The sequence below is a fragment of the Podarcis muralis genome, chromosome 15 (genome assembly GCF_964188315.1).
Source record: "Podarcis muralis chromosome 15, rPodMur119.hap1.1, whole genome shotgun sequence".
NCBI classification, from domain to species: Eukaryota; Metazoa; Chordata; class Lepidosauria; order Squamata; family Lacertidae; genus Podarcis; species Podarcis muralis.
This window is the reverse complement of record NC_135669.1, coordinates 42,864,411-42,891,392: the sequence shown is the minus strand read 5'-3', so window position 1 is coordinate 42,891,392 and position 26,982 is coordinate 42,864,411. Positions and strand designations below refer to the sequence as shown.

Sequence of the window (26,982 nt, the reverse complement as noted above, 5' to 3'; positions counted from 1 at the left end):
AGCGTTTAGGGTGTTGGGTTAGGACTTGGGGGTTAGGACATAGTCCATGGACTATGCAGAATAAGATAAATTAACAGGAAGGATTTGAAACCTGCAAGATCAGAGATTCTTAGAGGACTGGCGTAAATATATGAATTATTCGAAAAGTAATTGTGATGAACAGATTACGCTAGTAGGATTGCAAGAATTTTTGTAAGGTGGATTATTTGAAATATTACAAGAAAGACTATGAAAAGAATTATTAGTTAAGGATAATATAGAAATTAAGAAATGCAGAATAAGTGATTAAGAACGGAAAATCATCAGAGGCGTTGTCGGAAGTCTAAAATATTGTATAAGATGAGAAGATGTGTTGTATGACTGTTGGAACTGATGTATTATAAAATCAATAAAAATGTATTTTTTTGAAAAAAGGACGGGGGGGGGGGGTTCCAAATCCCCACTCGGCCTTTGCGAAGGTCACTGGGGAGTGACTTTGGGCCACGGTCACCCCCCCTCACAGGATCGTTGTGGGGGTGGAAATGAGGGCAAACAGCGTTCCACCTCAAGCTCCATGGAGAAAAAGGGGGAGATATGGATGTCAAAGTCATTGGCATCCGCCTAGCTTGAGAGACAATGGAGTCTGCCTTCGGGGGTGAAGGCAAATTGCTGTGCTAGCAGCAGTGAAGTGACCTCCCTGGGGTGCAAGTCCGGGCAGTGGGTCTGGGGGTCCTGGGCTGCCCAGACGACAAGACCCACCCCCTCTCGGCCTCACTGAGGTGGCCCAAAGGAAAGCAGAGCAAGATGTTTCGCACCCGTTTGGTTGCAGGAGTTTTGGGGTGTACAAGACACCACCCAACTGTCTCAGGGACTCCACATTTGTGTTGGGTTTACACCAGGGGTCAGCAACCTTTTTTAGCCGTGGTCCGGTCCACTCAGACCATGTGGGGAGCCGGACTATATTTTGGAAAAAAAGAAAGAACCAATTCCTATGCCCCACAAATAACCCAGAGATACATTTTAAATAAAAGCATACATTCTACTGATGTAAAAACACACTGATTCCGCGGGCTGGATTGAGACGGCAATTGGGCCGCATCCGGCCCCCGGGCCTTAGGTTGCCTACCCTGGGTTTACATTTTAACCTTTTCTTCTCCCGAAGAAACAGAGGTTTAGGATCAGAGTTTTCCTTCTCCTTAGATGGGCTCCCTTCCTAGGCGGAAGAGCCCCATCAGCCCCTCTCTTTTCTCTACGGCACATGAAGAAACAGTCTTCATGACTGTTGGACCCAATCTTGCTCTTGTCCGCTCAATCCATTCGTAAATACAGTGGTACCTCAGGTTACAGACGCTTCAGGTTACAGACTCCGCTAACCCAGAAATATTACCTCAGGTTAAGAACTTTGCTTCAGGATAAGAACAGAAATCGTGCTCCAGCAGCGGGAGGCCCCATTAGCTAAAGTGGCGCTTCAGGTTAAGAATAGTTTCAGGTTAAGAACGGACCTGCAGAACGAATTAAGTTCTTAACCCGAGGTACCACTGTAAACACAAGGCAGATTATGGATGGGGAGGAGGGGTTTGGAGCAGGGGTCGGATGCAGGAAAGACTTTCTGAGTGGAACGGACTCCCTCCTTCGTTGGAGGTTTCTAAGCGGGGGCGGGGGATCTGCCAGGGATCCTTTCTCTGTGATTCCCTCCCCGTAGGGGGTTGAGCTAGATGACCCCTGGGGTGCCTACAAGTTCTCCAGTCCCATGATTCTATAATGTGCTCACTAAGCTAGACGGCTGCCTCCTTTATGTGCCGCGGAGGACACTGACCTGTCTCCAATGTGGTAAAAATAAACCCCCTGCGTCTGTCCTGTCGATTTCTGCATCTGGGAATGGGAAGACTGGTTTGCCCTCTTCACCCGTCTGCCTCTCAGTGGAGGGGTCTTTAATTTCCCACACTCGCCTGCGCAACATGCGCCATCTTCACATGTAAGCCGGAGATGGTGGGCCTCACCCTTGGAGGTAAAAAATAATAATGTGGCCCTCCATACCTCTCTGCCTGGCCCCCAGGACTCACCCTCAGGCCACACCCCCTGCAGAGCCACGCCCCCACGCCAGCCCTGTTTTGTGGCATCCTTGCTTCTTGTCAGGGCCGGATTTAGGTTTGATGAGGGCCCTGAAGGTAACGGGGCCCTTTATATGTCCAGCTGTCCTTTGTCAACAACAAATTGTCACTGTTTTGGGGGGGTTGAATATATGCTATATAGTAACTTGTGGATCTAATAGGTATCTAAAGCTATTTGCACATAACAAAATATGTATTTTATCCAAGTAGTTGTCGAACTGAAACACAATTAAGAACCAGTTATATTTTAGGGAGCAGGCTAGCACGCAGGGCCCATTACTTACATCCGAGGAGCCTACACAACACAAAACGCTGTTGCTGTATGTAGGTTTTATTTTATTTGTATTTTATCTTATATTTTGGAAATGTACATCCAGTTTTTTCCCTTTAATTTTTTTGGGGGCCCCCAAGAGAGTGGGGCCCTAAGCTATAGCTTGTTTAGCTTATACAGTGGTACCTCGAGCTAAGTACTTAATTTGTTCCGGAGGTCCGTTCTTAACCTGAAACTGTTCTTAACCTGAAGCCCCACTTTAGCTAATGGGGCCTCCTGCTGCCACCGCGCCGCTGGAGCACGATTTCTGTTCTCATCCTGAAGCAAAGTTCTTAACCCGAGGTACTATTTCTGGGTTAGCGGAGTCTGTAACCTGAAGCGTATGTAACCTGAAGCGAATGTAACCTGAGGTATCACTGTACGTAAATCTGGCACTGGTTCTTGTCCTGCCTCATTTCTTGCCTGGACGGAGAGAAGGGTTTGCTAGTGTGGCTGCAGAAACAAGCCTCTTGTTGACAGAAGAAAGCCTTTAGCAAACGTGAGATCCCACGGAGAGCGCGCCTGTCTGATGTACAGTTTCAGTTCCAAAGGGCATCTGTCACCACACCAAAGGCCCGATCCCGGCATCCATTGCTCTCCCGCAACTGATGTTTGATGATAGACTGCCTCTGGCCTGAAAGCTCCACACAGTCCTTGCAGCTAACAGTCGTCGACAGACTTCTCCGTCCTGCACAGACTGAATAATAGAAACATAGAACTGTAGGGAAGGGATCCCAAAGGATCATCCAGCTCAAACCCCCTGAAATGCAGGAATCCTAGCTAAAGGATCCCTGGCAGATGGCCTTCCAACCTCTGTTTAAAATCCTCCAGGAAAGGAGAGTCCACCGCCTTCCAAGGCAGTCCATTCCATTGTAAAACTGCTCCCACCATCAGGAAGTTCAGTCAATCAACACTCATACAATTAATCAACCCAAATTTTGTTAAACGGGACACAGCCTTAATTTAAACTCACTGGAAATATCCTGAAAACTGACAGGACGCAGAGCAGGGTGGAAAGCTGAGGACAACCAGTTTTTCCTGCCTCTCCCTTCTGATGGCTTGGCTCAGACATCTCTGCTTCATCACGTTATACGTATTGTTTTAATCATTATCAATATTTGCTTATAAAGCAGCAGCCTGATTATCTCTTATCCCCTATCTATTTGTTGTGAAACAGAAGCGATAAAAGAGCAAGTCACTCGGGGAGGTTCCGCTGAGTAAGAATTTTAAGGATTGTCAAGTAAATAAATGAAAGTATCTGAATATATTGGCCCTGAGCCTTTGGCTGCCAGCAAAAGCTTGGCGAGGTATATATGGATATTGGTTTTTCATTGCTGGCTTTTGTTTGTAAACCACCTTGGCATTTCTCTTTGTAATGGAAGATGATTGAATAATAATAATAATTTTCTGAGTGGCAATTTTTAAAATGATGCAAGCATTCAGACCTTACAAGTCCCTTCCTCACGGCACAATAAGAATACTGTCTGCCATCACTTCCCACACACTCCCTCTTAAGATGCTGACTAAATGTCAAATTTGTGATCCAACCTCAAGCCATGTTTCTCCAGCACTGAGCCAGGTCCCCCACGTTGCTCTGTTTCACTTGGCATCCAGGCTGATGAAGAAGAGCTCTGCAGGACCCAAAACCTTGCTCACTATTTTGCAACAGGGATTTTTGTATTGTTTATGAGAAAGCCTGGGAAGGAAGCCCCACTGAATTCAAGAAGACTTACTCCTGAGTACACAGGGTTCGGACAGAAAATCCAAACGCACATTTATAAAAATTAAACAACAACAACACAGATCAGATCATTGCCATCTCTATCTTTTCAGCAAGCTTTTTAAGTAGGGTTTCTTATCCTGTTCCGGATCTGCTTTGGAGTTGAGATTGTGTGTGTGTGTGTGTGTGTTGGTCGACTGATCAATAGATAGGGAATTTAGGAAGCTTCCTTATACCAAATCAGACCACTGGTATTTCCTGCACTGACTGGCAGCAGCTCTTGAGGGTTTCAAGGCAAGGGAGTCTCTCTCCCAGACCATCAAGGACTGAACCAGGGATCTTCCACATTCAAAGCAGATGCCGTTACTGATTATTATTATTATTATTATTATTATTATTAATACTCCGCCTATCTGGCTGGGTTTCCCCAGCCACTCTGGGCGGCTTCCAACAGAACACTAAAATACAATAACCTATTAAACATTAAAAGCTTCCCTAAACAGGGCTGCCTTCAGATGTCTTCTCAAAGTTTGGTAGTTGTTTTTCTCTTTGACATCTGGTGGGAGGGCGTTCCACAGGGCGGGCGCCACTACCGAGAATGAGCTGCAGCTGTTCTCTTTAAGATAAAATAAGATCCCAGGCCTCATGTTTAAGGGCTGGTTTAGAGAGGAACATAGGAAGCTGCCTTTTAATGAGTCAGATATTGCACCATCTAGCTCAGCCTTTCCTACACGGACTGGCAGCGTTTTTCCAGGGGACATCCCTAGCCCCACTTGGAGATACTAGGCTACTGAGCTAGCGCCCTCTGATGCCTCATTGTGAATCATTTGGAAAGTGATTCACAAAGGACAATGGAAGTAAAATAAAATGAAACACAACGCTAGTCTCCAACGCTCACACCCCTTTTGGTTTTAAGACTCACAGTGTGTCTCTGAGGACGTGCAAAGTGCATCCCTCCCATTCTTAATCTTCCAGATCATCTACCCCGGAAGATTACACTTCTTTAAAAGAAGATAAGGATGAATGGGCGCCTCTGACTCACCCGCCGCGGCGCCCGCGACGACTCTCCCTTCTGGTTCGCAGCGAAAAGACTTCTTCCAAGTTTTGCAGGACGTCGGGAAACATCGCGCGGCGCCTCGCTCGCGGCCTTACGGTAAAAGCGAGGAAGGGGCGGGGTCCGGGAGCGCGCCTCCGCCAATCGGACGCCGGGCTCCGCCGAGGCCCCGCCCCGCCCTCTCCCCATGTGCAGAAATAGCCGCGCAAGCCTCTGCTGCGGGGGAAAGACGCCGCGGCTCCGCCAAGGAGACTTTGCAGGCGCGCATCCGGGGGGCGCTTAAGAAAAGAGGGGCGTTTGCAGCGGCAGCGATCACCCCCCTTTTTTATTAGCAAGGATATAAAAGAGGAGCTCTGCCTTGGCTTTTCGACGTGGTCAGACTCGAACTCGCGACTCCCAAGTTGGGACCCTCCTGTGGATCAGCTTCCTGCAGATAGAACATCATTTCGGCTGCCTGGGTTTTTCCCTGCTTCTGTGAGATGCCTCCCGGGGCTGGGCTTTCCCCTGCCCTCCTCTCTGCAGCTGCGCCCATTTCCTAGCCTGCAAGACTGATCCCCGCTGCCTGCACCTTTCCCTGGGCTCAGCCGGCTGGGGGAAGTCCTGTTTCGCCCACCCAGTGGCACCTGGCGGGATAAAACAACAGGGACTAGCGCCTTGGCTTTCCACGCTGCCGCTTTGAGGTTTCTGGTGGGGCAGAAGAACAAAAGCAAGAGACTGGCACCGTAACAAGCATCGCCGATTGCGCCAGGAGGTTGCATGGCCTGCGGTCCACCGGCGATGGCCGAAGACGTGTCCCAGCGGGCAGGGCGGTGTGGTGGCAGCGTGGGCTGAGCTTCTGCGTACACCCCAAATCGGCACGCCTCCATGTCTGGCGCTAGCAGGAGGTCCTCCTTCCCGCAGGCCAGCTCTCCCTTGAGCACCACTCCTGGGGGGTTTGGTGGACCCATGGCATTTGCTGGCGTGGGCTGAGTCCCCTGCTTGAAATGACCACCTCCTCGTCCCCGCTGGCCCTCGATGGCCTGGATATGGTCTACATCGTGGTGGAGCTGGTGATCGCTGTGCTGGCCATCGCGGGCAACGTCCTGGTGTGCTGGGCAGTGGCCATCAACAGCACCCTGAAGAATGCCACCAACTACTTCCTGGTCTCCCTGGCCGTGGCCGACATCGCCGTGGGCCTCCTGGCCATCCCCTTCGCCATCACCATCAGCATCGGCCTGCGGATCAACTTCCATTCCTGCCTCTTCCTAGCCAGCTTTGTCCTGGTCCTCACCCAGAGCTCCATCTTCAGCCTCCTGGCCGTGGCTGTGGACCGGTACCTGGCGATCAAGATCCCACTTAGGTAACGGAGTGATCAGGGGGAGAGAGCGCTGGGAGGGGAGAAGGGTTTTCCCTCGCCCAGATCCGGCGACTTCCGCTGTGTTGACCGCTTAGTCTTGGCTTGCGCAGCTTGGCTCGCTTGCCCGAGCTGCACGTCCCTGGAGAAGGGTTGCGGCTCAGAACTAGAGCACCTGCTTTGCATGCAGAAGGCCGTGGGGTTGACCCCCAGTACTTTTGCCTCTGAGGTAGGGCTGGGGAGGACCGCTTTCTGAAACCCCATAAGAGCTGCTGCCGATCGGTGTGGGTGATACTGAGCTAGGTGGGCCAATGGTCTGACTCAGTGTAGTGAAGAGCCGTAGCTCAGGGATAGGCATGGCTGGGAACGCCCCCTGGCCTAAAAGCTTGGAGACTGGCTGCCAGTCAGTGTAGGGAATAATGAGGTGGGTAGCCAAATGATCTCACTTGGTAGACGTTAGCGTCCTTCACTTCAATTTAAATCAGCCCTTTATTTGGACGTGTGAGAACTGGATCCTCGCTTTGTCCTTAAAGGAAGGGCTGTAGTTTAGCACAACGGTGACTTTGCATGTCCCCTTGGCCAGAAGTCCCTGCTAGTCACCCAGGACACAACTGTGGACCGACGGCCTGAGTCCGTTATAAAGCAACTTCCTACATTTGCAATTCTGCTGGGAGCAGATTGTGCTCTGGAGAGTGGAAGGGGTGGTACAGGCGGTGGCTCTCCGGGACAGAGAAAAGGCAGTTGTCCTTCACGCAGAACATAGACTACGGAACTCCCTCCCACAAGATGCAGTGTTTGTGTTTGCAGAGATTTGCTTTCCCCTTTAGTTTCTTTTTTCTTCTTTAACTAGCATTGTCCGGGGATCAAATAAGAATTCTGGTAGTTGTGTGAGTCACGGCAAAGCAAACCATGTGCTTCTATTAGGTCCTGGGCTTGCAACCGTATTCAGCTCATTGGAAATATATATGTCCAGGGGCTGAGTCACGTGGAGGCCACCGATATCCTCCTCTCCAGGTTGTTTTAAAGTCGGGCGGGATTTGTTGGCATCCTGGTTTGTTTGTTTTTAACCTCAGTTGTCTCATCTGCGAAATGGGTGCAGCCAATGAGTTAACTTCACAGGGTAGTTATTACTGAAGGTGGAATACGGCTGAGGTTGAATATCAGAAGGATCCCTGCTGCTTGATCAGGCCCTACCCAGCCCAGCCTCCTGTTCTTACCACCCCATGTGGTGTAATGCTTAGAGTGTCAGACCAAGACCTGGGAGAGACCAGGGTTCGAATCCCGCCATTAAGCTCCCTGGGTGAACTTGGGGGCCAGTCACTACCTTTCAACCTAACTGACCTCTCCGGGTTGTTGTGTGGATAAAATGCAGAGAGAGAACCTGAGCTCCTTGGAAGAAAGTTGGGATATAAACAAATGTAAATAAACAAGCAGCATTCGCTTAAGATTCCTAGAAAGTGGGATACGCTAGGCCTGTTCCCTCTGACATTAAGTGCATTTTAAAAAATCATAAAAAAAAACAACGAAAAGAAAAAAGGTTCCATATAAAGGGTTTCATACATTAAAGCGCCAGGTTATTAAGTCTGTGATGGCTAACAGCCATTGAGCAATTCATTGATGGCAGGCCTGTCCATTTCTGACGGCCGCAGTAACTATCTTCCCATTGAACCTCCCTGTGCAGGCGCAGTCTACCTTGGAGGACTGGCTCAGCTGTTTGGGGTGTCCCTGAGCGAGCCACTGGTCCGCTCCCCGCCACCACCTTGTGTGCGTGAAGAATGATGCAGGCCCAATTTGTGGGGCTTTCGTGAAGGTTTACCCAGCTAATGGGAAGGGTTTTCTGAGGATGGTCGCTAGATACTGTGGTCAAGCAAGAGGACAAATGGTGCTTTCATCTTACTCCTTCCCCCTTTATCCTCACAACAGCCTTGTGAGGTAGGTTAAGCCAAGAGAAAGAGCTCACAACGGAGCTGCGTCTCTCTGTCTGTCCTGGTCCTTTTTTTTGCTATTTAACCTAGTGGCTGTTTTTCACCTAAAAAAACACACCCTGTATTTCCGGGGGGTTCTGGGCAAAGTTTCCTTATCGAAAAGGTCTGGGAGAAGGAGAAATCTGGGATGGAAGATGTGTATCTGGTGAGGTTTGCCAGGGACCCACCGCAAAATGGGGAGAGTCCAGTGAGTCGTGTCTGAATTGGGTCTGTAGATCAAGGTAGACTGCTCTTGAACGCAGGAGTTCTACGATTGGGGAAGAGGGAACACGCTCAGTTCGCTTAGGGTGATGTTGAAACCTGGCAGGAAGGTGTTCAAAATGACTTTGGGGTTTTCCAAAACAAAGCTCAATAACTTTTGGGGATGTCCTGGGCTTTTTTTAAATTTCTTGAAATATGGGAATCCTAGTGATATGTTGAGCAATGTGAGAAGTCCCCATTGGAGGACAGCTAGGAGAATAGCTTGTGCGTGTGGTCTTGGGGGAAGACCAGAGACCTGACTCCTTCAAAGGAGACCTTCCTGCTGTTTGCAGCCGAAACCTCAACTGTGAGCATATCCTGGTATTTGCACAAGTATAACTCTTCCCTGCTGGCAGGCCGGAGATTTTTTGCTTCGGAAAAGGGCGGTTCAAAGCTTGCCCCCCTGCCTTTTCTGGAAAGCGATCAGCTGAGGCCGTTCCCAGTAGCGCTGGAGGTGTCTTATTAACGGTTATTGTTACAAAGTGTGGTCCTGCAATAAAATGTTGCAGCGGGGAGTGTGTCTGTGTCGGTTCAGCCCGCTGGCCACGCCCTCCCATGGGTTACTCCATTCCATTTCCTCCTCCTGCCACGCGCTCTTTCCTTGCCTAATATAGGATACTCTATGATTCTATGATTCTAAGACATCCATTCCTTCTGTGCCCACAGAGCATCCCCAGACCCTTTGTTGTTGTTTAGTCATTTAGTCGTGTCCGCCTCTTCGTGACCCCCTGGACCAGAGCACGCCAGGCACTCCTGTCTTCCACTGCCTCCCGCAGTTTGGTCAAACTCATGCTGGGAGCTTCGAGAACACTATCCAACCATCTCGTCTCCTGTCGTCCCCTTCTCCTTGTGCCCTCCATCTTTCCCAACATCAGGGTCTTTTCCAGGGAGTCTTCTCTTCTCATGAGGTGGCCAAAGTCTTGGAGCCTCAGCTTCACGATCTGTCCTTTCAGTGAGCACTCGGGGCTGATTTCCTTCAGAATGGAGAGGTCTGATCTTCTTGCAGTCCATGGGACTCTCCAGAGTCTCCTCCAGCACCAGAATTCAAAACCCCAGACCCTAGGGAGCTGTTTTGGGGACCACCACTCCCCTGCTGCTGAGCGTTCCTCTATTTTTCTTCACAGGGGGGTTCATCCTATAATTCTTGGGGTTACCCCGAGACTGCTGATTGTGAAACAGTGGTGCCACTGAAACTACCTAAGGTATTTGGAGAACGAGGTCACTATTTGTGTGTACTTCGAGTTATAAATATATGGGGATGGCCACAAATAGGCAAAGGTCTCCATTTTTACTTCCCTGTTTCTCACTTTCCCCTGATCCTCAGTTCCCCATATTTTCCCATGAATTTGTGATTATTATCACTTTTTTTTTTAAAGTCTTCATGAAAATTCACCAGCATTGCTTTGCAAATTTTTCCTAACACATCTCTGCAATTTTGTGTAATTATACAGTTCCCCCTCCATGTATTTTTGCACGATTTTCACCAACATTTGCATTTGTATACATACTTTACACACTCTCGCGCTCTCTGCATTTTGGTGAAGCTTATTTGGCTGGAGATCCATATTGCGAAGTTTGAGGATTGTGTTCTGGTTTCGCATATTGTTCTTGACAGCTGGAAAATTGGCCATGTTCACCTTTTCAGTGGGGGTTTCTCCCCTGTCCCTGGATAAGGTTATCGATGGCAATGGGCTCTGTGGACCCTCCACGGTCAGGCGCAGTCTATCCTGAAATCGGTATTGCTGGGAAGGAAATGGTGCGAGGCTACTGATTGTTCTCGTGTGCTGCTTTCCTGCACTTCCTGTTGAAGCATCCACTTGACCCGCCGGCGTTCTTCTGATGTTCCAATTTACACAGCACCAATCCAGGCATACGGACGTGGGTGGCGCTGTGGGTTAAACCACAGAGCCTAGGACTTGCTGATCAGGAGGTCGGCGGTTTGAATCCCCGCGACGGGGTGAGCTCCCGTTGCTCGGTCCCAGCTCCTGCCAACCTAGCAGTTCGAAAGCACGTCAAAGTGCAAGTAGATAAATAGGTACCGCTCCGGCGGGAAGGTAAACGGCGTTTCCATGCGCTGCTCTGGTTCGCCAGAAGCGGCTTAGTCATGCTGGCCACATGACCTGGAAGCTGTACGCCGGCTCCCTCGGCCAATAAAGCGAGATGAGCTCCGCAACCCCAGAGTTGGCCACAACTGGACCTAATGGTCAGGGGTCCCTTTACCTTTAATCCAGGCATACATGATGCTTTGCTCTGTGGCAGAAGGTCTCTGCCTCCACTGAGTTTACAGTCACAGCGGTGGGCCCTGGCTTTGCAGAACCTTCTCTCTGCCCCTCCTTCCATGCTGGATTACTTTGCAGTGGTCCTCTGCTGCTAACAGGCAGTAAATTGCCATATAATGATTTTCTCCCAGGCAAGGAACCAAGCTTATTTTTGCATTCCAGGGGGCTGGACAAAATGACCCTCTGGATTCCTTCCAACCGTACGATTCTGAGATTCTCTGAGTTCATGCATGCGCCGGGGCCAGAGGCAAAGATGGACGAAGCAACAGATATAAATTTCATCTTAGGCTAGTTTCTACACACTCTCACACCAACCTCTCTCTATCCTCCATCCAGAATAGGCAGAACGAGCTGGGGGTGGAGCCTCTCCAGCGAGGGGTGTGTCCTAAGGGAAAGGGGTGTGGCCTGGAGAGATGCCCAAGGGCCAGGTAGAAAGGCTCTGGGGGCCACATTTAGGGAAGTTTTTAATGTCTGAGTCTGTATTGTTTTTAATATTCGGTTGGAAGCCGCCCAAAGTGGCCAGATGGGCGGGGTATAAATAATAAATTAATAATAATAATAATAATTCTATTCGACATGTTTTCTGCTTTGTACCACCAGCTGCTCATTTGCAACCTCAGTGTTTCTGATGTACATTATTAATCTCATTTTCTGTTGTGTTTGGTGCCCAAAGCGATACGGAGTGGTGGCGGTGTTTGAACAGTAACATAATTAATGGTGTGGAAGGGAAACGGGACCTGATCCAGGCTCGCTTGTCGCAGGGCCAGAATCCTCTCAGGTGGGTGGATGAAAGCCATGCTTTGGAACCCCTGCGCGGCAGGAAGGCAGGCATTCAACAGGCAAGTGCGGCTGCTTTTCCCGTTGCATTTCTACCTGTCCCACAGCTGCAGAAACAACTGCCCAGTCAGAGGAAAGGAGAACTTGCTTAGCCGCTTATCAGTCACAATATATTACGCAATCTCATATTTTTGAGGAAGAGGAAAACGTTGCCGCCTCTGAGCATATGGGGTTTGGGGGGGGGGCAAGTTAGCTCATCGATGTCACAAAGGGATGACACTATCATTCTGGAAATTTAGGCGGAATTGTTGTTTTCTCGAAAACATCTGCTGATCAGCTTCCCAAGTGGGGAAACTGAGGCTGCAGTTCCTACCTAGTTGCCCAGAATTGCCGTTTTTCTTCCGTGAATTTGCCAAGAAATGCAGCGCAGGACTGTGTTTTTAAAAAAGGAAAGGAATACATGTTTTAAGGTGTTTTCTCTACTTTTACTGATGCAATCTTTTCAACACTAATTAATGTTTAAAATTCATTTGTATACTTACACCTTTCTGTTCATCAAAGTGGTCTTATTTTTTCTTAAAAATAAATTATATATTTAGAGTGGCATATTCTGACTCAGTTGCACCCAATGCTGGCCCTGCTCAGAGTAAACCCATTGATTCTCTCTTGGGTTCATTCATTTCAATGGGTCTGCTTTGAGCAGAAGTCATTTGCAGAACAGACCTACTGAAATCAATAACAGCCCGTCTCAAACGCATTGAAATGTCTTCCGCCTTTCAGAGTTTAAAAGTTTTCGTAGCTTAGAGATTTTTGGCATAAATATCCCCTCTCAGGGGGTCTAAGAACTGAGAGTGGGCGGGGGAGAGATATATGGGGAAATTTGGATACTGAGTTGTTTGGCATCTATGCTATGCCTGTAAAAACAAAAAAATAGACGTTAGCCTCCTACTCTGAGTAGACCCATTGAATTTAATAGACTTACGTTTGTCCTGGCTGATTTAAGGCCATCTCTTTTAATGAGCTGACTCTGATTTAGCAAAATATCCATCCCCAAAATAAAACACACCAAAAATTGTACGTCAGATGCAAAACATGGCAGGATTGGACCCTGCCTCAAATCGGAAGGTAAAACAACGAAAGGAACAAAGTTGATTGTAAAACACCTGCTTGGTGTTTTGTTTTTTTTTGAAAATCCAATTGTGATACATTTACCCTTTGGGGGAAAAACAACTCTCTGATTCGCTCATTGCAGACAAACTTTGTACATGCCTGGCTGCTCCTTTTGCATAACCTCAGTTGCCCAATCAGCCCGGGCCAAAGTCTTCGATGGAAAAGCAGTGGCAGGGTGTGATCCGCGGCTGTCATGCAAAGTCATCCCGCTGTGACTGTGGAAATGTGTTTCTGAAGATAGGAGACTCCCTTCTGCGAACTTCCTTCGTTTATCTTGGGATCCACACTCATTGGGCGGCGGTGGCGGGGGGGCGGTAACCTTCCCCCCTTCCAATAATAATAGTAATAAATAATAATATATTTATACCCCGCCCATCTAGCTAGGTTTTCGTAGTCACTCTGGGCGGCTCCCAACAGAATATTATAAACACAATAAAACATCAAACATTAAAAACTTCCCTGTCCAGGGCTGCCTTCAGATATCTTCTAAAAGTCAGTTAGTTGTTTATTTCCTTGACATCTGATGCGAGGGTGTTCCACAGGGCGGGTGCCACCACCGAGAAGGCCCTCTGCCTGGTTCCCTGTAACCTCACTTCTCGCAGGGAGGGAAGCGCCAGAAGGTCCTCGGAGCTGGACCTCAGAAGCCCTCCTGCTCTGAACTTCTTGGGAAAGTGGTACTTGAGAATAACAATTGACTTGGCGGGTTCTCTGCTGCAGCCGTGGTGCTGATATTGATGGAGCTCTTTGGGCTTGCATTCAGAAGGGCCCCCAGTCGAATCCTGGTCCCTCCAGCATAAAAATAATCTGGTAGCAGAGTGAGGGGAAAGGGGGCAAGTTTGGCAGAATGCCCTGGCTGACCAGTTAAATCAGTTGTGGTGCGTTTCTGACCTGCAAGCCTCTGATTAGCTCTCTGAAACCCTGGAGAGCGGCTGCCAGTCAGTGAAGACAGTACTGACCTAGATAGACCACTGCTTTACCTCTAATGTGCCTTCCTTTGTCCCTGCCTAACAGCTCTTTCTCCACAACCAGAGCCTTGCTTTATTTATTGGTGAAAGACTGTCGTTCTCTCTGCCTGGTACCTTGGAGAGCGGCTGCCGGTCAGAGTAGACAATATGGAGCTAGTTCAGAAGTTGGAAGTTCGTTCCAAGTAGCTATTGAATTCCTCCTGGTATGTAGAATACGGTAGGCTTAAGGGAGTGAATCTTGGTTAGAGAGCAGACTTTGGGGACCTCTTTCAGACTGAGGGCCGCCTTCCCGTTTGGGGAGTCTTCTGGGGGCCGCAGGCAAAAAAAGCCAGTGGTTTCTACGCACATCTGCAACTGCTGCTCAGTGCTCTGACTCAGTATAAAGTGTCTTCCGACAGGCCTGTCGTGGACAATATGGTTACAAATGACTCATCTTTGGGTTGAAGGCGACATCGGGAGGGTTTTGGGATGGAACTGGCGATGGCCAGAGAGAGGGACTTCTTGAAGCTGCCGGTGTTATCAAACAGATTTGTCACGCGGTATCTCAAAGTGTGGGACGCAGGTGGCGCTGTGGGTTAAAGCCTCAGCACCTAGGACTTGCCGATCGAAAGGTCGGCGGTTCGAATCCCTGCGGCGGGGTGCGCTCCCGTTGCTCGGTCCTAGCGCCTGCCAACCTAGCAGTTCGAAAGCACTCCCGGGTGCAAGTAGATAAATAGGGACCGCTTTCTAGCGGGAAGGTAAACGGTGTTTCCGTGTGCGGCTCTGGCTCGCCAGAGCAGCGATGTCACGCTGGCCACGTGACCCGGAAGTGTCTCCGGACAGCACTGGCTCCCGGCCTATAGAGTGAGATGAGCGCACAACCCTAGAGTCTGGCAAGACTGGCCCGTACGGGCAGGGGTACCTTTACCTTTACCTTTTATCTCAAAGTGTGGGCTGGCAGCGCTTCCTCCTCGATAGCTCCCAGGCGGCGGAAAAACTCAGTTGCCCTCGTTGCTTTGTGTTTCCTACTCATTATGAACCAGCCTCGTTTCCTACGCTTACAAATAGGCAGAGTTTCCTACAATTTGTGGGCTGAGGAGCGTTTTCTCAACCGTCCTTCCTTCTCCGCTTCCGTTGGTAAACCGTGACGACAATGGTAATAAATAGTGCTGGTTAATAGTAGTCATATGCATATTTAAAGAATAAGTTTTTTGGCAACTATCACCAGGGGCGGTGGGGAGAGGGAATCTTTGCCAGCTGACATTAACGATAAAAACACCGGCCATCGGCCCCGACTGAAGTGGTGCATAAATATTGGTCGTATATCAGAATTCAGGATCGAGACTGGCGATTACAAGTTCTGCGTTGCAATAGGGAAAGGACAGCGAGATTCTCCTGAAATGCAGAAATCTTCAGACCACTGATTTGTGGCTGGTGAGTGTTGCCCCTTACTGTCTTGCAGGATAAGTCTCTTGCTTTGGTCGTTAAAATAAGTACATTGAGTTATTAGTTATCTTCAAGCCACAACTGCAGAGGGAGATTCTGCAATTCTAGGGTTAGGCCCACGGGGCTGAAACGCCCCACCATTGATGTAAAACATTTCTGGATTGGCCTTTGGTTCCAAATTTCAAAGGCAGTTTATGATAAAGGTTAGCAAAACCACAAGGAATGCGCTGCTTACATTGGTGGGGGGTATTTACAGGGTTTTCCCCCAAGCTGATTGTCACTGCTCTTGAGTAAGTTGATTGTCACTGCCGTTAGGTAGAGGAAAAGGGGAAAACCCAACGAGCGCTTTAAAAAAAGAAGTCACAATAATTTTTCCGTATTTAACGTGGGCTTTAACCCCATTCCTGCCACCACCCAAATTTTGGGGGAACCCAGGCATACCCAGAAGGTTTTCCTGAATTTGTAACTGGGCAGAGATGTTTAGAATTCTTTCTTTCTTTCTTTCTTTCTTTCTTTCTTTCTTTCTTTCTTTCTCTCTCTCTCTCTCTCTCTCTCTCTTTCTTTCGTAGATTTGTAACCATGCAGGTTAGAAAATAAAAAATGAATTAAAAAACACAGACTCAAAACAGCCGTTTAAAAAGCCAGGCACAGCAAACCCCAGCTTTCTTTCTTATTTTAATAACAGTAGGGTTGTGACAATGAGGTCTAGCAGGTTAAAAAGCAAAGCACAGCAAAGCACAGCTTACATTTAAGGGGGGAAACCTGTTACCGTTTTAAAACTGTTTTGAATACGAACGTGCGTGTTTCTAACCGTGTGAGATGGTTTATGCATTCCTGTGCAAAAGGCAACAGTAAGAAACCTGGTCGGGACTCTGGAATCCACAGCAAATCCCGCAGCTGCCACCCAGATTTAAAACCGAAGTGTTTGCGATGCTCTCGGTCTCGTCTCCGCCTGAACAGATCCTGCAGTTGTAGCCGGGCAGCAGAACTTGTTTCACGAGATGTTTTGGTGGTGGAGAGGAGGAAGGTGGCAATTTCAGGGGTGGGGTGGAGGGTGTGCAGTTCTTGTGCCAGATTTTTTTTTTTAAGGCCTTGCTCCGGTGAATATTTTGGATAGCTTTTTGGCTTCGAGATGATAACGAGCTTGCTGGTACAAGCCTCTAATCCAGAGGTGGCCAACGTAGCAACTTCCAGATGTTTTCGGACTCCAACACAGCAGCCCAGCATGGTCAGTGATGGGAGATTGGAAGTTGGAACCCAGTGACTGCCTCTGCTCTGCCTCGCTTGTTCTATCTGCAATATGGGCATAATAAGCCTTGCCTACCTTAAATGGGCAAAACTTATATGCAAGGGTTATAGGGATGATGGGTGTGCAGATCAGAGGATTCCTCTCTTTGTGTGAGGGATTACTGGGGTATCATGAAATGCTTCATCTCAGATTTCATAGCCTACGGCTTCACAAAGCGTGAATGAACACGGTTCCTTATTTGTTAGCACCTTCTCTGGAGCTATTTCTCAAGGCTGTGCACCACAAAGCAGCTACAGTTTTTCTCGACGGCGTTTGTCTCCCTCCGGTACCGTAAAAAAATCACAGGGATTCTTTCGAAGGCTAGCGTTGTGCCCTAATTCTTTCTTGGCCTCAGTTGTCTCGTAATCTGTGAAATGGGCGCAACCCTCCCACAACAGCCGCGCTGGCTTTTCTGATAAAGACTGGATTGAAGCCTGTAATGCAAAATCGCACCTTGCTTTGAACCATGAATTATTGAATGGAGAACGCCGGGAGGAGATAAACAAGGTTTCTGAGACACTTTTTCTGCGTTAATGGCCTGAACAGTGATTAATAAATTGATAGATGCAAAGGGTAAACAGGATCAAAGAGCGAAAAGGCCTCTTAGGGCTCATTAAAAATTAAATATTTTTTAAAATGCGCCAAGTTGGGGGGGGGGGGGAGAGACTTTATCCCATTCCGCTTTGGGCCTGTGAAGTGTTTATTCCCATTTTGTTAGCAGGAAGAACTGGCGCTTAATAGATGGACTGCTTGCTTTAAGATGGGCGAGGGCATTCATTCATTCATTCATTTACCAATTCACTCCTGAGTGGGGGATTTAGGCTTCAGATGTCTTTGGACTGGGTTGTGAATGAACTCTTCCCTTCTGCCAGGCAGAAATCTGCCAGGCAGAAGTTCAACCGGGGAAGCCTGTCCCCACAACCTGCTGCACCTGTTGAATGACGAGCTGCTCTTTAAAGAACACAGGGACATGACTAGTTTGTGGGTTGGAGTGAGGAAGCTAGCGACGCAGGTTCGGTGTTGAAAGAGAGTATCTCCCGACAAGTGAGATGAAAATCTTCAGCATTTTCTCTGCCTGCCCCTCTGCCTCACTACCACAAGACCACAGGCTCACCAATTTACATTTTCTCTTGACTGTCCTTCCCTATTCTCTTGAGTGCAATTTCTTTTAAACTGATTTTAATACTGTGTTTTTTAAATGGTAGTCATCTGCCCTGGCATCTCATGGAGAAGGGCAGGTGGAAAATCTAAATAATAATGATGAAAATTTCATTTTTCTCAATCCGTTAACCAATTTCACCACAGCATTTGCAAAAAAATTCCCAGGCAGGTAAAATATATGTGTGTGTTCGTTTCTTACTGGAAGGCAAAATTTCAAGGAAAGGGTGTAGAAAAACCCCAGGCGTGTAGGAGATTATACATTTGTTCTGTCCAGTTCTGATTTGTACTAGATGCCGAAGAGAGAAGAAAATATATTTCTCTATCTCTCTTTTCTCCCCTCTGAATCCTCAACCACCTAAAATAATATCTGCTTTGAAAACCAAATCCTCGGGATTTGGCCAATTAGCCATCTTTGCTCAGCCCAGGTCAGCAAACTTGTACATGACGCGACCCCGTCAAGTTATCCTGCTAAGCTGATCCCGATCAGCCCTGGCTGCAAATAGTTGACCTTGGACAATTGGATCTTTGCAAGGAAGAGCGTATTTCGTTGCCCTCATGCAGTTCTGCTTTGAATAGGTGGGTTAAATGGAGATGGTAGGAAACTGAGAATTACTTTTCTGAGAGCGGGTGGGAAGGTTTTGAGTGACTTGTGCATTTTCCGGCATTCCAGCAGAAGCTGAACTGGCTGGTCTCTGCCTGCAAGGAGCATACAGGCCTTGAGGAGATTAATGGCCTTGAGGTTTCCCCCTCCTCCTTTTCAGTAATTTAATTTATTGGAGTCCTATCTGCTTAAGGTGGTGCGCATGGTTCTTGCTCTCCCCATTTTGTCCCCAACGACAACCCTGTGAGGCAGGTCATGCTGAGAGACTGTGACTGGCCCAGCAGTGAGCTTCATGGCTGAGTGGAGAATTTGAACCCCGGTCTCTCAGGGCCTGGAGGGATGCGGGTGGCGCTGTGGGTTAAACCACAGAGCCTAGGACTTGCCAATCAGAAGGTCGGCGGTTCGAATCCCCACGACGGGGTGAGCTCCCGTTGCTCGGTCCCTGCTCCTGCCAACCTAGCAGTTCGAAAGCAAGTCAAAGTGCAAGTAGATAAATAGGTACCGCTCCGGCAGGAAGGTAAACGGCATTTCCGTGCGCTGCTCTGGTTCGCCAGAAGCGGCTTAGTCATGCTGGCCACATGACCTGGAAGCTGTACGCCAGCTCCCTTGGCCAGTAAAGCGAGATGAGCGCCGCAACCCCAGAGTCGGCCACGACTGGACCTAATGTTCAGGGGTCCCTTTACCTTTACCTCTCAGGGCCTAGTCCAGCACTTGAACCACACGACACACTGGCTCTCACAGGTGGTAAAAATAAACCTGAGAAATGGAGATGTATCTGTTGCGTGAACTACGTTCCAGCTGAAAGACGGAGGCGAGCTTCAACATAGGTGTTCTCATTTTCCAAATTACTGCGTCTGCAGCTGAGGTTGAGCAACGCAGACCTTAAAGTTGTGCTTGGGTCTTGCAAAGCTTGCTGCAGTTCCTTTTCAGCAGCCTGGGTTCTACAACGGCAGAGCTGCACTTGCTTGATCAGAGCAAGGGCAACAGAGGGTTCTTGTTTTGTTTTTACAAGGAAATAAATGCGTTTTGTGTGTTTGGATGCAGGGTGGGAGAGAGCAGGCCAAGTTTTAAATACCCCCTTCCCTCTGCCTCTCTTCCTCTCCCCGATGCCTCGGCCTCTCTCCTTATTTCAAGCACGAAATGCCAGCTTGCTGGTGGCGTCCCGTTTCCATGGGAACAGCAGGGCATCCCGGAAGAACGCCAGGGTCCATTCATGCCCGTCAATGCAGGAGGCAAAGTAGAAGCACAAATAAGGTGGCAAAGAATGGCTGTCTTTGTGGTGGTGGCAACAGCAGACACTTCCCTCTCTGTGTGAGGAGGGGAGGAAAGCTTCCTCATTCCAGCGCCTGTTGCAATTTGAGGGCTGCCCCTTCTCAGCTTCGTGGGATCGTCACCTTGCGGGCACAATTCTCCACTGCCAAGCCAAGCCTCTTTCTAACCTGCCTGGCTTCCTGCTACCAGGGCCTGAAACAAAACATTGCTATTATTGTTGGTCGGATTTATATCCCTCGATAAAACCAAAATTGAAAGACAATTCCACTCGTTGCAGTACAGTGGTACCTCGGTTCTCAAATGCCTTGGTACTCAAACAACTTGGAACCCAAACACGGCAAACCCGGAAGTGTTCCGGTTTGCGAACGTTTTTCAGAAGCCGAACGTGCTCCGTTTTGAGTGTTACACTGAGGTCTGTTTTTGCTATTTATTTTGTGTTTTTGTTTTTGCAGCTCTTTTTATTGTGTGTGACTGTGTGGAGCCCAGTTCAGCTAGTGATGGATTGTGTGACTGCAGTACATTGTTTATTGCTTTCATTTTATGGATCCATGGTCTCGTTAGATAGTAAAATTCATGTTAAATTGCTGTTCTAGGGGTTGTTTTTAAAAGTCTGGAACCGATTAATCTATTTTGCACTATTTTCTATGGGAAAGTGCGCCTTGGTTTTGGAATGGTTTTGGAACGGACTTCCAAAAAACGGATTAAGTTTGAGAACCAAGATACCACTGTACTGAGTGCTCTGCCGGCCATGCCCGTTGCTGCATGCTCCATTCCATTTCAACCTCCAGTTCCTGGTTGTTGTTGTTTTGATCTCCTCCCCAGCACTCCATGCCTACCAATCACGCTCCATCCTTGCTCAGCCAATTTGGAGGTTTCCCTCCTTAAGAGTCTCCCACCCACTTTGCCAGCCACTCCCTTCTCCTTGTGCCATTTCATAGAATCATAGAGTTGGAATAGACCACAAGGGCCATCGAGTCCAACCCCCTACCAAGCAGGAAACACCATCAGAGCACTCCTGACATATGGTTGTCAAGCCTCTGCTTAAAGACCTCCAGAGAAGGAGACTCAACCACACTCCTTGGCAGCAAATTCCACTGTCGAACAGCTCTTACTGTCAGGAAGTTCTTCCTAATGTTTAGGTGGAATCTTCTTTCTTGTAGTTTGGATCCATTGCTCCGTGTCCGCTTCTCTGGAGCAGCAGAAAACAACCTTTCTCCCTCCTCTATGTGACATCTTTTTATATATTTGAGTATGGCTATCATATCATTTTGGCTACACATGGAATGGCACTCACAGCCAGAACGCTGTGAATAGATGGACTGCTAAGGCATGGAACGTCAGGCTCTGCCTTACACCAGGTCAGACCGTTGCTCCATCTAGCTCAGTACTGTCCACACTGACTGGCAGGCGCTCTCTGGGCTTTCAGATGGGGAGATGCTGGAGTCTGATTCTGCAACCTTCTGCATGCAAAGCAGTGGCTGTACCACTGAACTATGGAACGTTTCCTAATTTTAGAACTCTGGATCCCAGGCTAGGGAACTCTGGAGCAGGCTAGGGATCCCAAACGCGGATTACTCGACATCCTCCTCTCAAGCAAAAAATCCCTGGCATGCGTCTGTGGGTGGTGGACGATTACAATAGCGGCAAACTGGGTTTACATGTGTAAATGTCCCAGTGTTAGACGACTTGTACGTTTTTTTACCACCACCGTAAAGCCAATTGCAGAGCTCAGCGATTTGTCATGGCCAGATGCAATGGATCGAGACTCATGGAGAGACAGCGCTGTGTAGTGGTTCTAGTGGCGGTCTAGGGCTGGATTGAGAAAAAGAGAGCCGGGTTCAAATCCCTGCTGCCCCACTGGGAAGCCTACCAAGTCAGCCCCCTAGCCTACTCCACATGGGTGTTGTGAGGTTCAAAGAGTCGGTGGGGAAGAATTGGGGGCAACGTGTCGAGTTCCTTGGAAGGCACAAATGTAAATAACAATAATGGCCGAACTCTCAACCTGCTCCTTCTTCCTTGATGTGGAAGGCTTGGAATCTCTGGAATTTTTTTGCAGGGGAAGTCCTGGACCCTTTCCTCCTCCGAGTCTGTTCCCACTCCCTGCTGTTCCTCGTATCCCCCCATTGTCTTCGTCTCACGTCCAAGCCTCTTGGACGGCCTCCATCTTCTTTCCCACGGCGAGGAGAGCAGAGGGGAGAGTCCGGAGGTTGACCTTGGCTTTGGCGGAGGTCTCCTCTCGCTCTCTTCCCACCCTGCAGCGGAACGGAGGAGACCGTGCAAACGTGCGTCTGTGGTTGGGACCACTTGGGATTCTGGGACCGGGGGTGATGTGAATTCGGAGGTGCCCCATTGACTTGGCAGCAGCTTGGGCTACCAATGGCTATGAGACGGTCTTAAACCAATATGCCCACTTTTCCTGCTTCACTCTGCAGAAGCAGCATATAATACCAGTTCAGCATTTGTAAAAACTTGATCTTTTAGTCCTTTGGAACTCCCCGCTTATTGATATCAAGCAGGCGCCTTCACCCTCTTTTTGGCGCCTGCTAAAACCATTTTCTTTGGGGCAAGTTTTAGAAAACCAACACGCGCCTTAATCTGCTTTGAGTCTGTTGTTGTTTTAACTTTTCAAATGCCTCAAATTATTGCTTTAATTTTTCTGAGAGGTGATTGTTGGTAGGTTGTTGTTGTTGTTTTACAATCAAGAGGTGTATAGATTTTATGAAATAAATAAATGGAAATAGCCACAAAGGCTGTCTTCTCCCTCTGTCAGAGGCTGTGAATGCTTCTGAATACCAGTTGCTAGGAAGTAAGGAGAGAGCCACTGTTGTGCTTGTGAGCTTCCGCTAGGGCAGGCATGTCCAAAATCTGTTTCGGGGGCCTAATCCAGCCCACTGTTTGATTTAATCCGGCTCCTGTGGCAGTATATGTCCTTCAACAGCAGTAATCCTTTGGTCGGCCCTCATGCATGTTCACTTCATCAAATCTGGCCCTCTTTGAAAAAAGTTTGGACACCCCTGTTCTAGGGTCATCTACTGACTTAGCCGCTGTGAAAACAGGGTGCTGAACCTGATGGGTCTGAACCTGCAACTGAGCTCTCTCCTGACGTTCTCAGTCTCCAGACTTAAGGGAAGCATCAGAGGTGTGGAGACATTGGAAAGTTATGGGAAACTGAAGCCCTGCACCAGAGGATCTCTGGATTGACCAATCAAGGGTCACTGTGCCAGATTCTGAGTTCCATGGCTTTCCCCTGTTGGAAACAGAATGCTAGGATGGGCCATTGGCCTATCTTACATCAAGTTCTTACATGATGGAATATTACAGAAGGTCTTGAATTGGCAAGTCTGTCTGAGCGTTGCTAGTGGTCAGTTCACAAAGCTCTCTGCTGGCATTTGTACCATACGTAACTTTAATTGTATAGCGCATTTCCGTAGTTGAAGCTATGCTCAAGGTGGCTCGCAAAATGGAAAATAAAATAAAATACAGTAATCGCAAACATAACAGAAGTTGTCATAAGATTGACAGCTACACGAATCATGATAGCTAGGAAGTGGAAAGGCAAGCAGAATATAAAATGGAAGGATGGTAGGAAGAGGTGTGGGATATAGCTATGAATGATAAATTAACGTGTCATTCAGGTAAGACGGGGAATATGTAGGAGAAATGATTTTGAGGAGATGTGGCGGGTGTCTGTAGCATTTGTACTGTTAAAATGGAAAGGGGTTAAACCATCGCAAGAGGTGTCAAAATTTAGGGAGGTTGGATAGTTACAATGGAATGGTCTTGGTGGTGGGGCGCACATTTTATTCTTTTTTATGTATGGTTATTTCTTTGTCAAAATAAAACAATAATGATTAGTCATTAGCAAATAAACAAAACATCAAAAAGCACACCCCCAAATTAAAACAATTTCCGCATGAGTCATAAGAACATCTAAAATAAAGATTAAAAAAATTAGTATCAATAACAGAAACAAAAAACACTCCTGAGCAACACCCCAGCCTAAGACTCTGTCCAGCAGCCTCCGCTTTTGTAGCTGGAGTCAGTCCAAGCTCCGCCCTCCCAGGGCAGGTGGGGAAAGGTGTGCGAGGCAAGGAAAAGGTCTCCCAGGACCCACAGCCAAGATGGTCTTTTGTCAGTTGGTTAAGCTGGGACGCGGGTGGCGCTGTGGGTAAAAGCCTCAGCGCCTAGGGCTTGCCGATCGAAAGGTTGGCGGTTCGAATCCCCGCGGCGGGGTGCGCTCCCGCTGCTCGGTCCCAGCGCCTGCCAACCTAGCAGTTCGAAAGCACCCCCAGGTGCAAGTAGATAAATAGGGACTGCTTACCAGCGGGAAGGTAAACGGCGTTCCGTGTGCTGCGCTGGCTCGCCAGATGCAGCTTCGTCACGCTGGCCACGTGACCCAGAAGTGTCTGCGGACAGCGCTGGCCCCCGGCCTCTTGAGTGAGATGAGCGCACAACCCTAGAGTCTGTCAAGACTGGCCCATACGGGCAGGGGTACCTTTACCTTTAAGCTTCAGGTAGCAAAGAGTTGCAATAACTGCAACGTTCTCTTAATGGAGAGAAGTGGACTCACTTAAGGATCAGAATTGGGGCCAGGGCTCTTTAACGTATTCATAAATGTCCTAGAGTTAGGTGTGAGCAGGGAGGTGGCCAAGTTTGCCGGTGACACTAAATTGTTCAGGATTGTTAAAACAAAAAGACTGAGAAGAGCTCCAAAAGGACCTCTCCAAACTGAGTGAATGGCCAGTAAAATGGCAAATGCAATTCAACGTAGAGAAATGTAGTGATGCATGTTGGAACAAAAAAATCTTAAATTCACATGCATGCTCTGAGCTGGAGGGGAAGGACCAGGAACGAGACCTTGGGGTCATATTCTATAGCTTGATGAAGATGCTGACCTACTGTACGGCAGCCGTGAAAAAGGCCATTTCCAGGCTAGGGATCATTAGGAAAGGAACTTAAAATGGACCTGCCAATATCACCATGCCGGTTTACAAATCTATGGCACAGTTGCATTTGGAGCACTGTGTGCAGTTCTGGCTGCCTCACCTCAAAAAAGGATATTGTCGAGTTGCAAAAAAGGTTCAGAGGGAAAAAGCCACTAAAATGATTGAGGAAAGGCTGCAGCGTTTGGGACTATTTAGTTTGGAGAAAATGCAATAGGCGACATGATAGAAGTTTGTAAAAACTGGAGGCAGGGATGGCCACCAACCTAAAGGTAAAGGGACCCCTGACCATTAGGTCCAGTCGTGGCCGACTCTGGGGTTGCGGCGCTCATCTCGCTTTACTGGCTAAGGGAGCCGGCGTACAGCTTCCGGGTCATGTGGCCAGCAGGACTAAGCCGCTTCTGGCGAACCAGAGCAGTGCACGGAAACGCCGTTTACCTTCCCGCCGGAGCAGAACCTATTTAGCTACTTGCACTTTGAGGTGCTTTTGAACTGCTAGGTGGGCAAGAGCAGGGACCGAGCGAAGGGAGCTCACCCCGTCACGGGGATTCGAACCGCCAACCTTCTGATCAGCAAGTCCTAGGCTCTGTGGTTTAACCCACAGCGCCAATCACATCCCTAGATGACTTTAAAAGCCACAATCCTAGATGACTTTAAAAGAGGATTTGCCAAATTCATGGAGGGCTGTTGCTAGATACTAGCTGGGATGACTCTGTGCAACCCTTCTGAATCTCAGTTGCTGGAAACTGCGGGATGCTGGACTAGATGGACCCTTGGCCTGATCCTGCAGACTCTTCCCGTGTCCTTACGCGTGTTTCTCCTTGCAGATACAAGAGCATCGTGACGGGGAAACGGGCCCGGGTCCTCATTGCCGTCCTCTGGATCCTCTCCTTCGGCATTGGGCTCACCCCGCTGATGGGCTGGAACCACGGGGAGAATGCCACCACCTGCGCCGAGAACTTCACGACCTTTGGCAACGGGAGCCCCATTGAGGCGGGTCAGCGCAGGCCCTGCCAGGTGAGATGCCTCTTTGAGAAGGTGGTGACCATGAGCTACATGGTCTACTTCAACTTCTTCGGCTGCGTCCTGCTCCCGCTGCTCATCATGCTGGGCATCTACGCCAAGATCTTCCTGGTGGCCTGCAAGCAGCTGCGGCAGATGGAGCTGATGGGCAACTCCCGCACCACGCTGCAGAAGGAGGTCAACGCCGCCAAGTCCCTGGCCATCATCGTGGGCCTCTTTGCCCTGTGCTGGCTGCCCCTCCACATCCTCAACTGCCTGACCCTCTTCCACCCGGAGCTGGCCAAGCCCACCGAGGTCATGAACCTGGCCATTGTCCTCTCCCACGCCAACTCGGTCGTCAACCCCATCATCTACGCTTACCGCATCCAGGACTTCCGCTTCACCTTCCGGAAGATTCTCTGGCGGTACGTCCTCTGCAAGGCCGACGACTTCCCCAAGGGCGCGAAAGGAGGCGGAAGCGGAGGCGGTAGCAACCGCGACCTGGCAGTCGCCAGCATCATCACGGCTCCGACCTGCATTTGAGGACTACCTCGTTTTTGGAGGTCCCGGCAGACGCGCGTGACCCTCAAAACTCCGGGAGGAGACCGTCACGACAAGGGACCGCTATTGGGGTGTTTGTACTGCTGCAGTTTGAGTCCACAATACGCATATCTATTCCTGCTGTGAGCAGGGGGCGAGAATGGACGGCCCCTTGTTTCTAACTCTTAAAACTGTGATTTATTTTGTGATTTTTAGTTGTGTTTGGTTTTTGTTTATAAAAATTGTGCCTCTGAGAGGAGGAATCCTACCGTCAACCTTACATGCTGTCTGAGTCCCTAAAGGATGAAACTTTGGGGGGGGGGGGTGAGAGAGAAGGGATGAGATTTATATTTTCCTTCCGAAAGAGAGAGAGAAGAAAACTCACGTCAAATTCTTGCCTCTGGAACAAGGGCCGGTTTCCCAACCATGCTGCTCTCGCGCTTTCTTGTGCGGAGGTTGTTATTTTTTCATCGTTCAAAGACAACTTTTAAAAAATATATACGTGATGGGTTTGTTGTTTTAACTAAGAATGTCGTGTGTTTGTGTCTCTCTGTCCTCTCTCGCCCCGCAACTGCCTTTTTAAAAAAATTAAAAGAATGGTCATCAGTTGTTTGATGCTGCTCCAATGGGAAATCATTTTAAGTATAAATTGTGGGCTTGTTTTTCCCCTTAAAACTTGGTGCAGAAAGGGCAATGTTAAGGGGATTGGGGGGGGGGGGAATTGACTGAACAAATTGGTTTTAATTCATAAAGGAGGGAACCTAGTGACAGCGGTTTCTTCCTTTAATAAAGGAGAGTTGTTGAGGGCCAAAATCTACATCGCTGTC

At 48.7% G+C, this 26,982-nt stretch overlaps 2 protein-coding genes across 2 annotated transcripts in view; one reads left to right on the top strand and one right to left on the bottom strand.

Annotated features, from left to right (window-relative positions):
• Positions 1-26,982, bottom strand: part of ZSWIM7 (zinc finger SWIM-type containing 7) — a 72,411-nt gene that overhangs the window by 24,567 nt on the left and 20,862 nt on the right. The window lies entirely within an intron of this gene.
• On the top strand, positions 5,380-26,761 carry ADORA2B (adenosine A2b receptor). Its single transcript, XM_028707593.2, has 2 exons — positions 5,380-6,513; positions 25,441-26,761. The coding sequence occupies exons 1-2, from the start codon at positions 6,158-6,160 to the stop codon at positions 26,156-26,158; spliced, it is 1,074 nt and encodes a 357-aa protein (XP_028563426.2). The 5' UTR covers positions 5,380-6,157; the 3' UTR covers positions 26,159-26,761.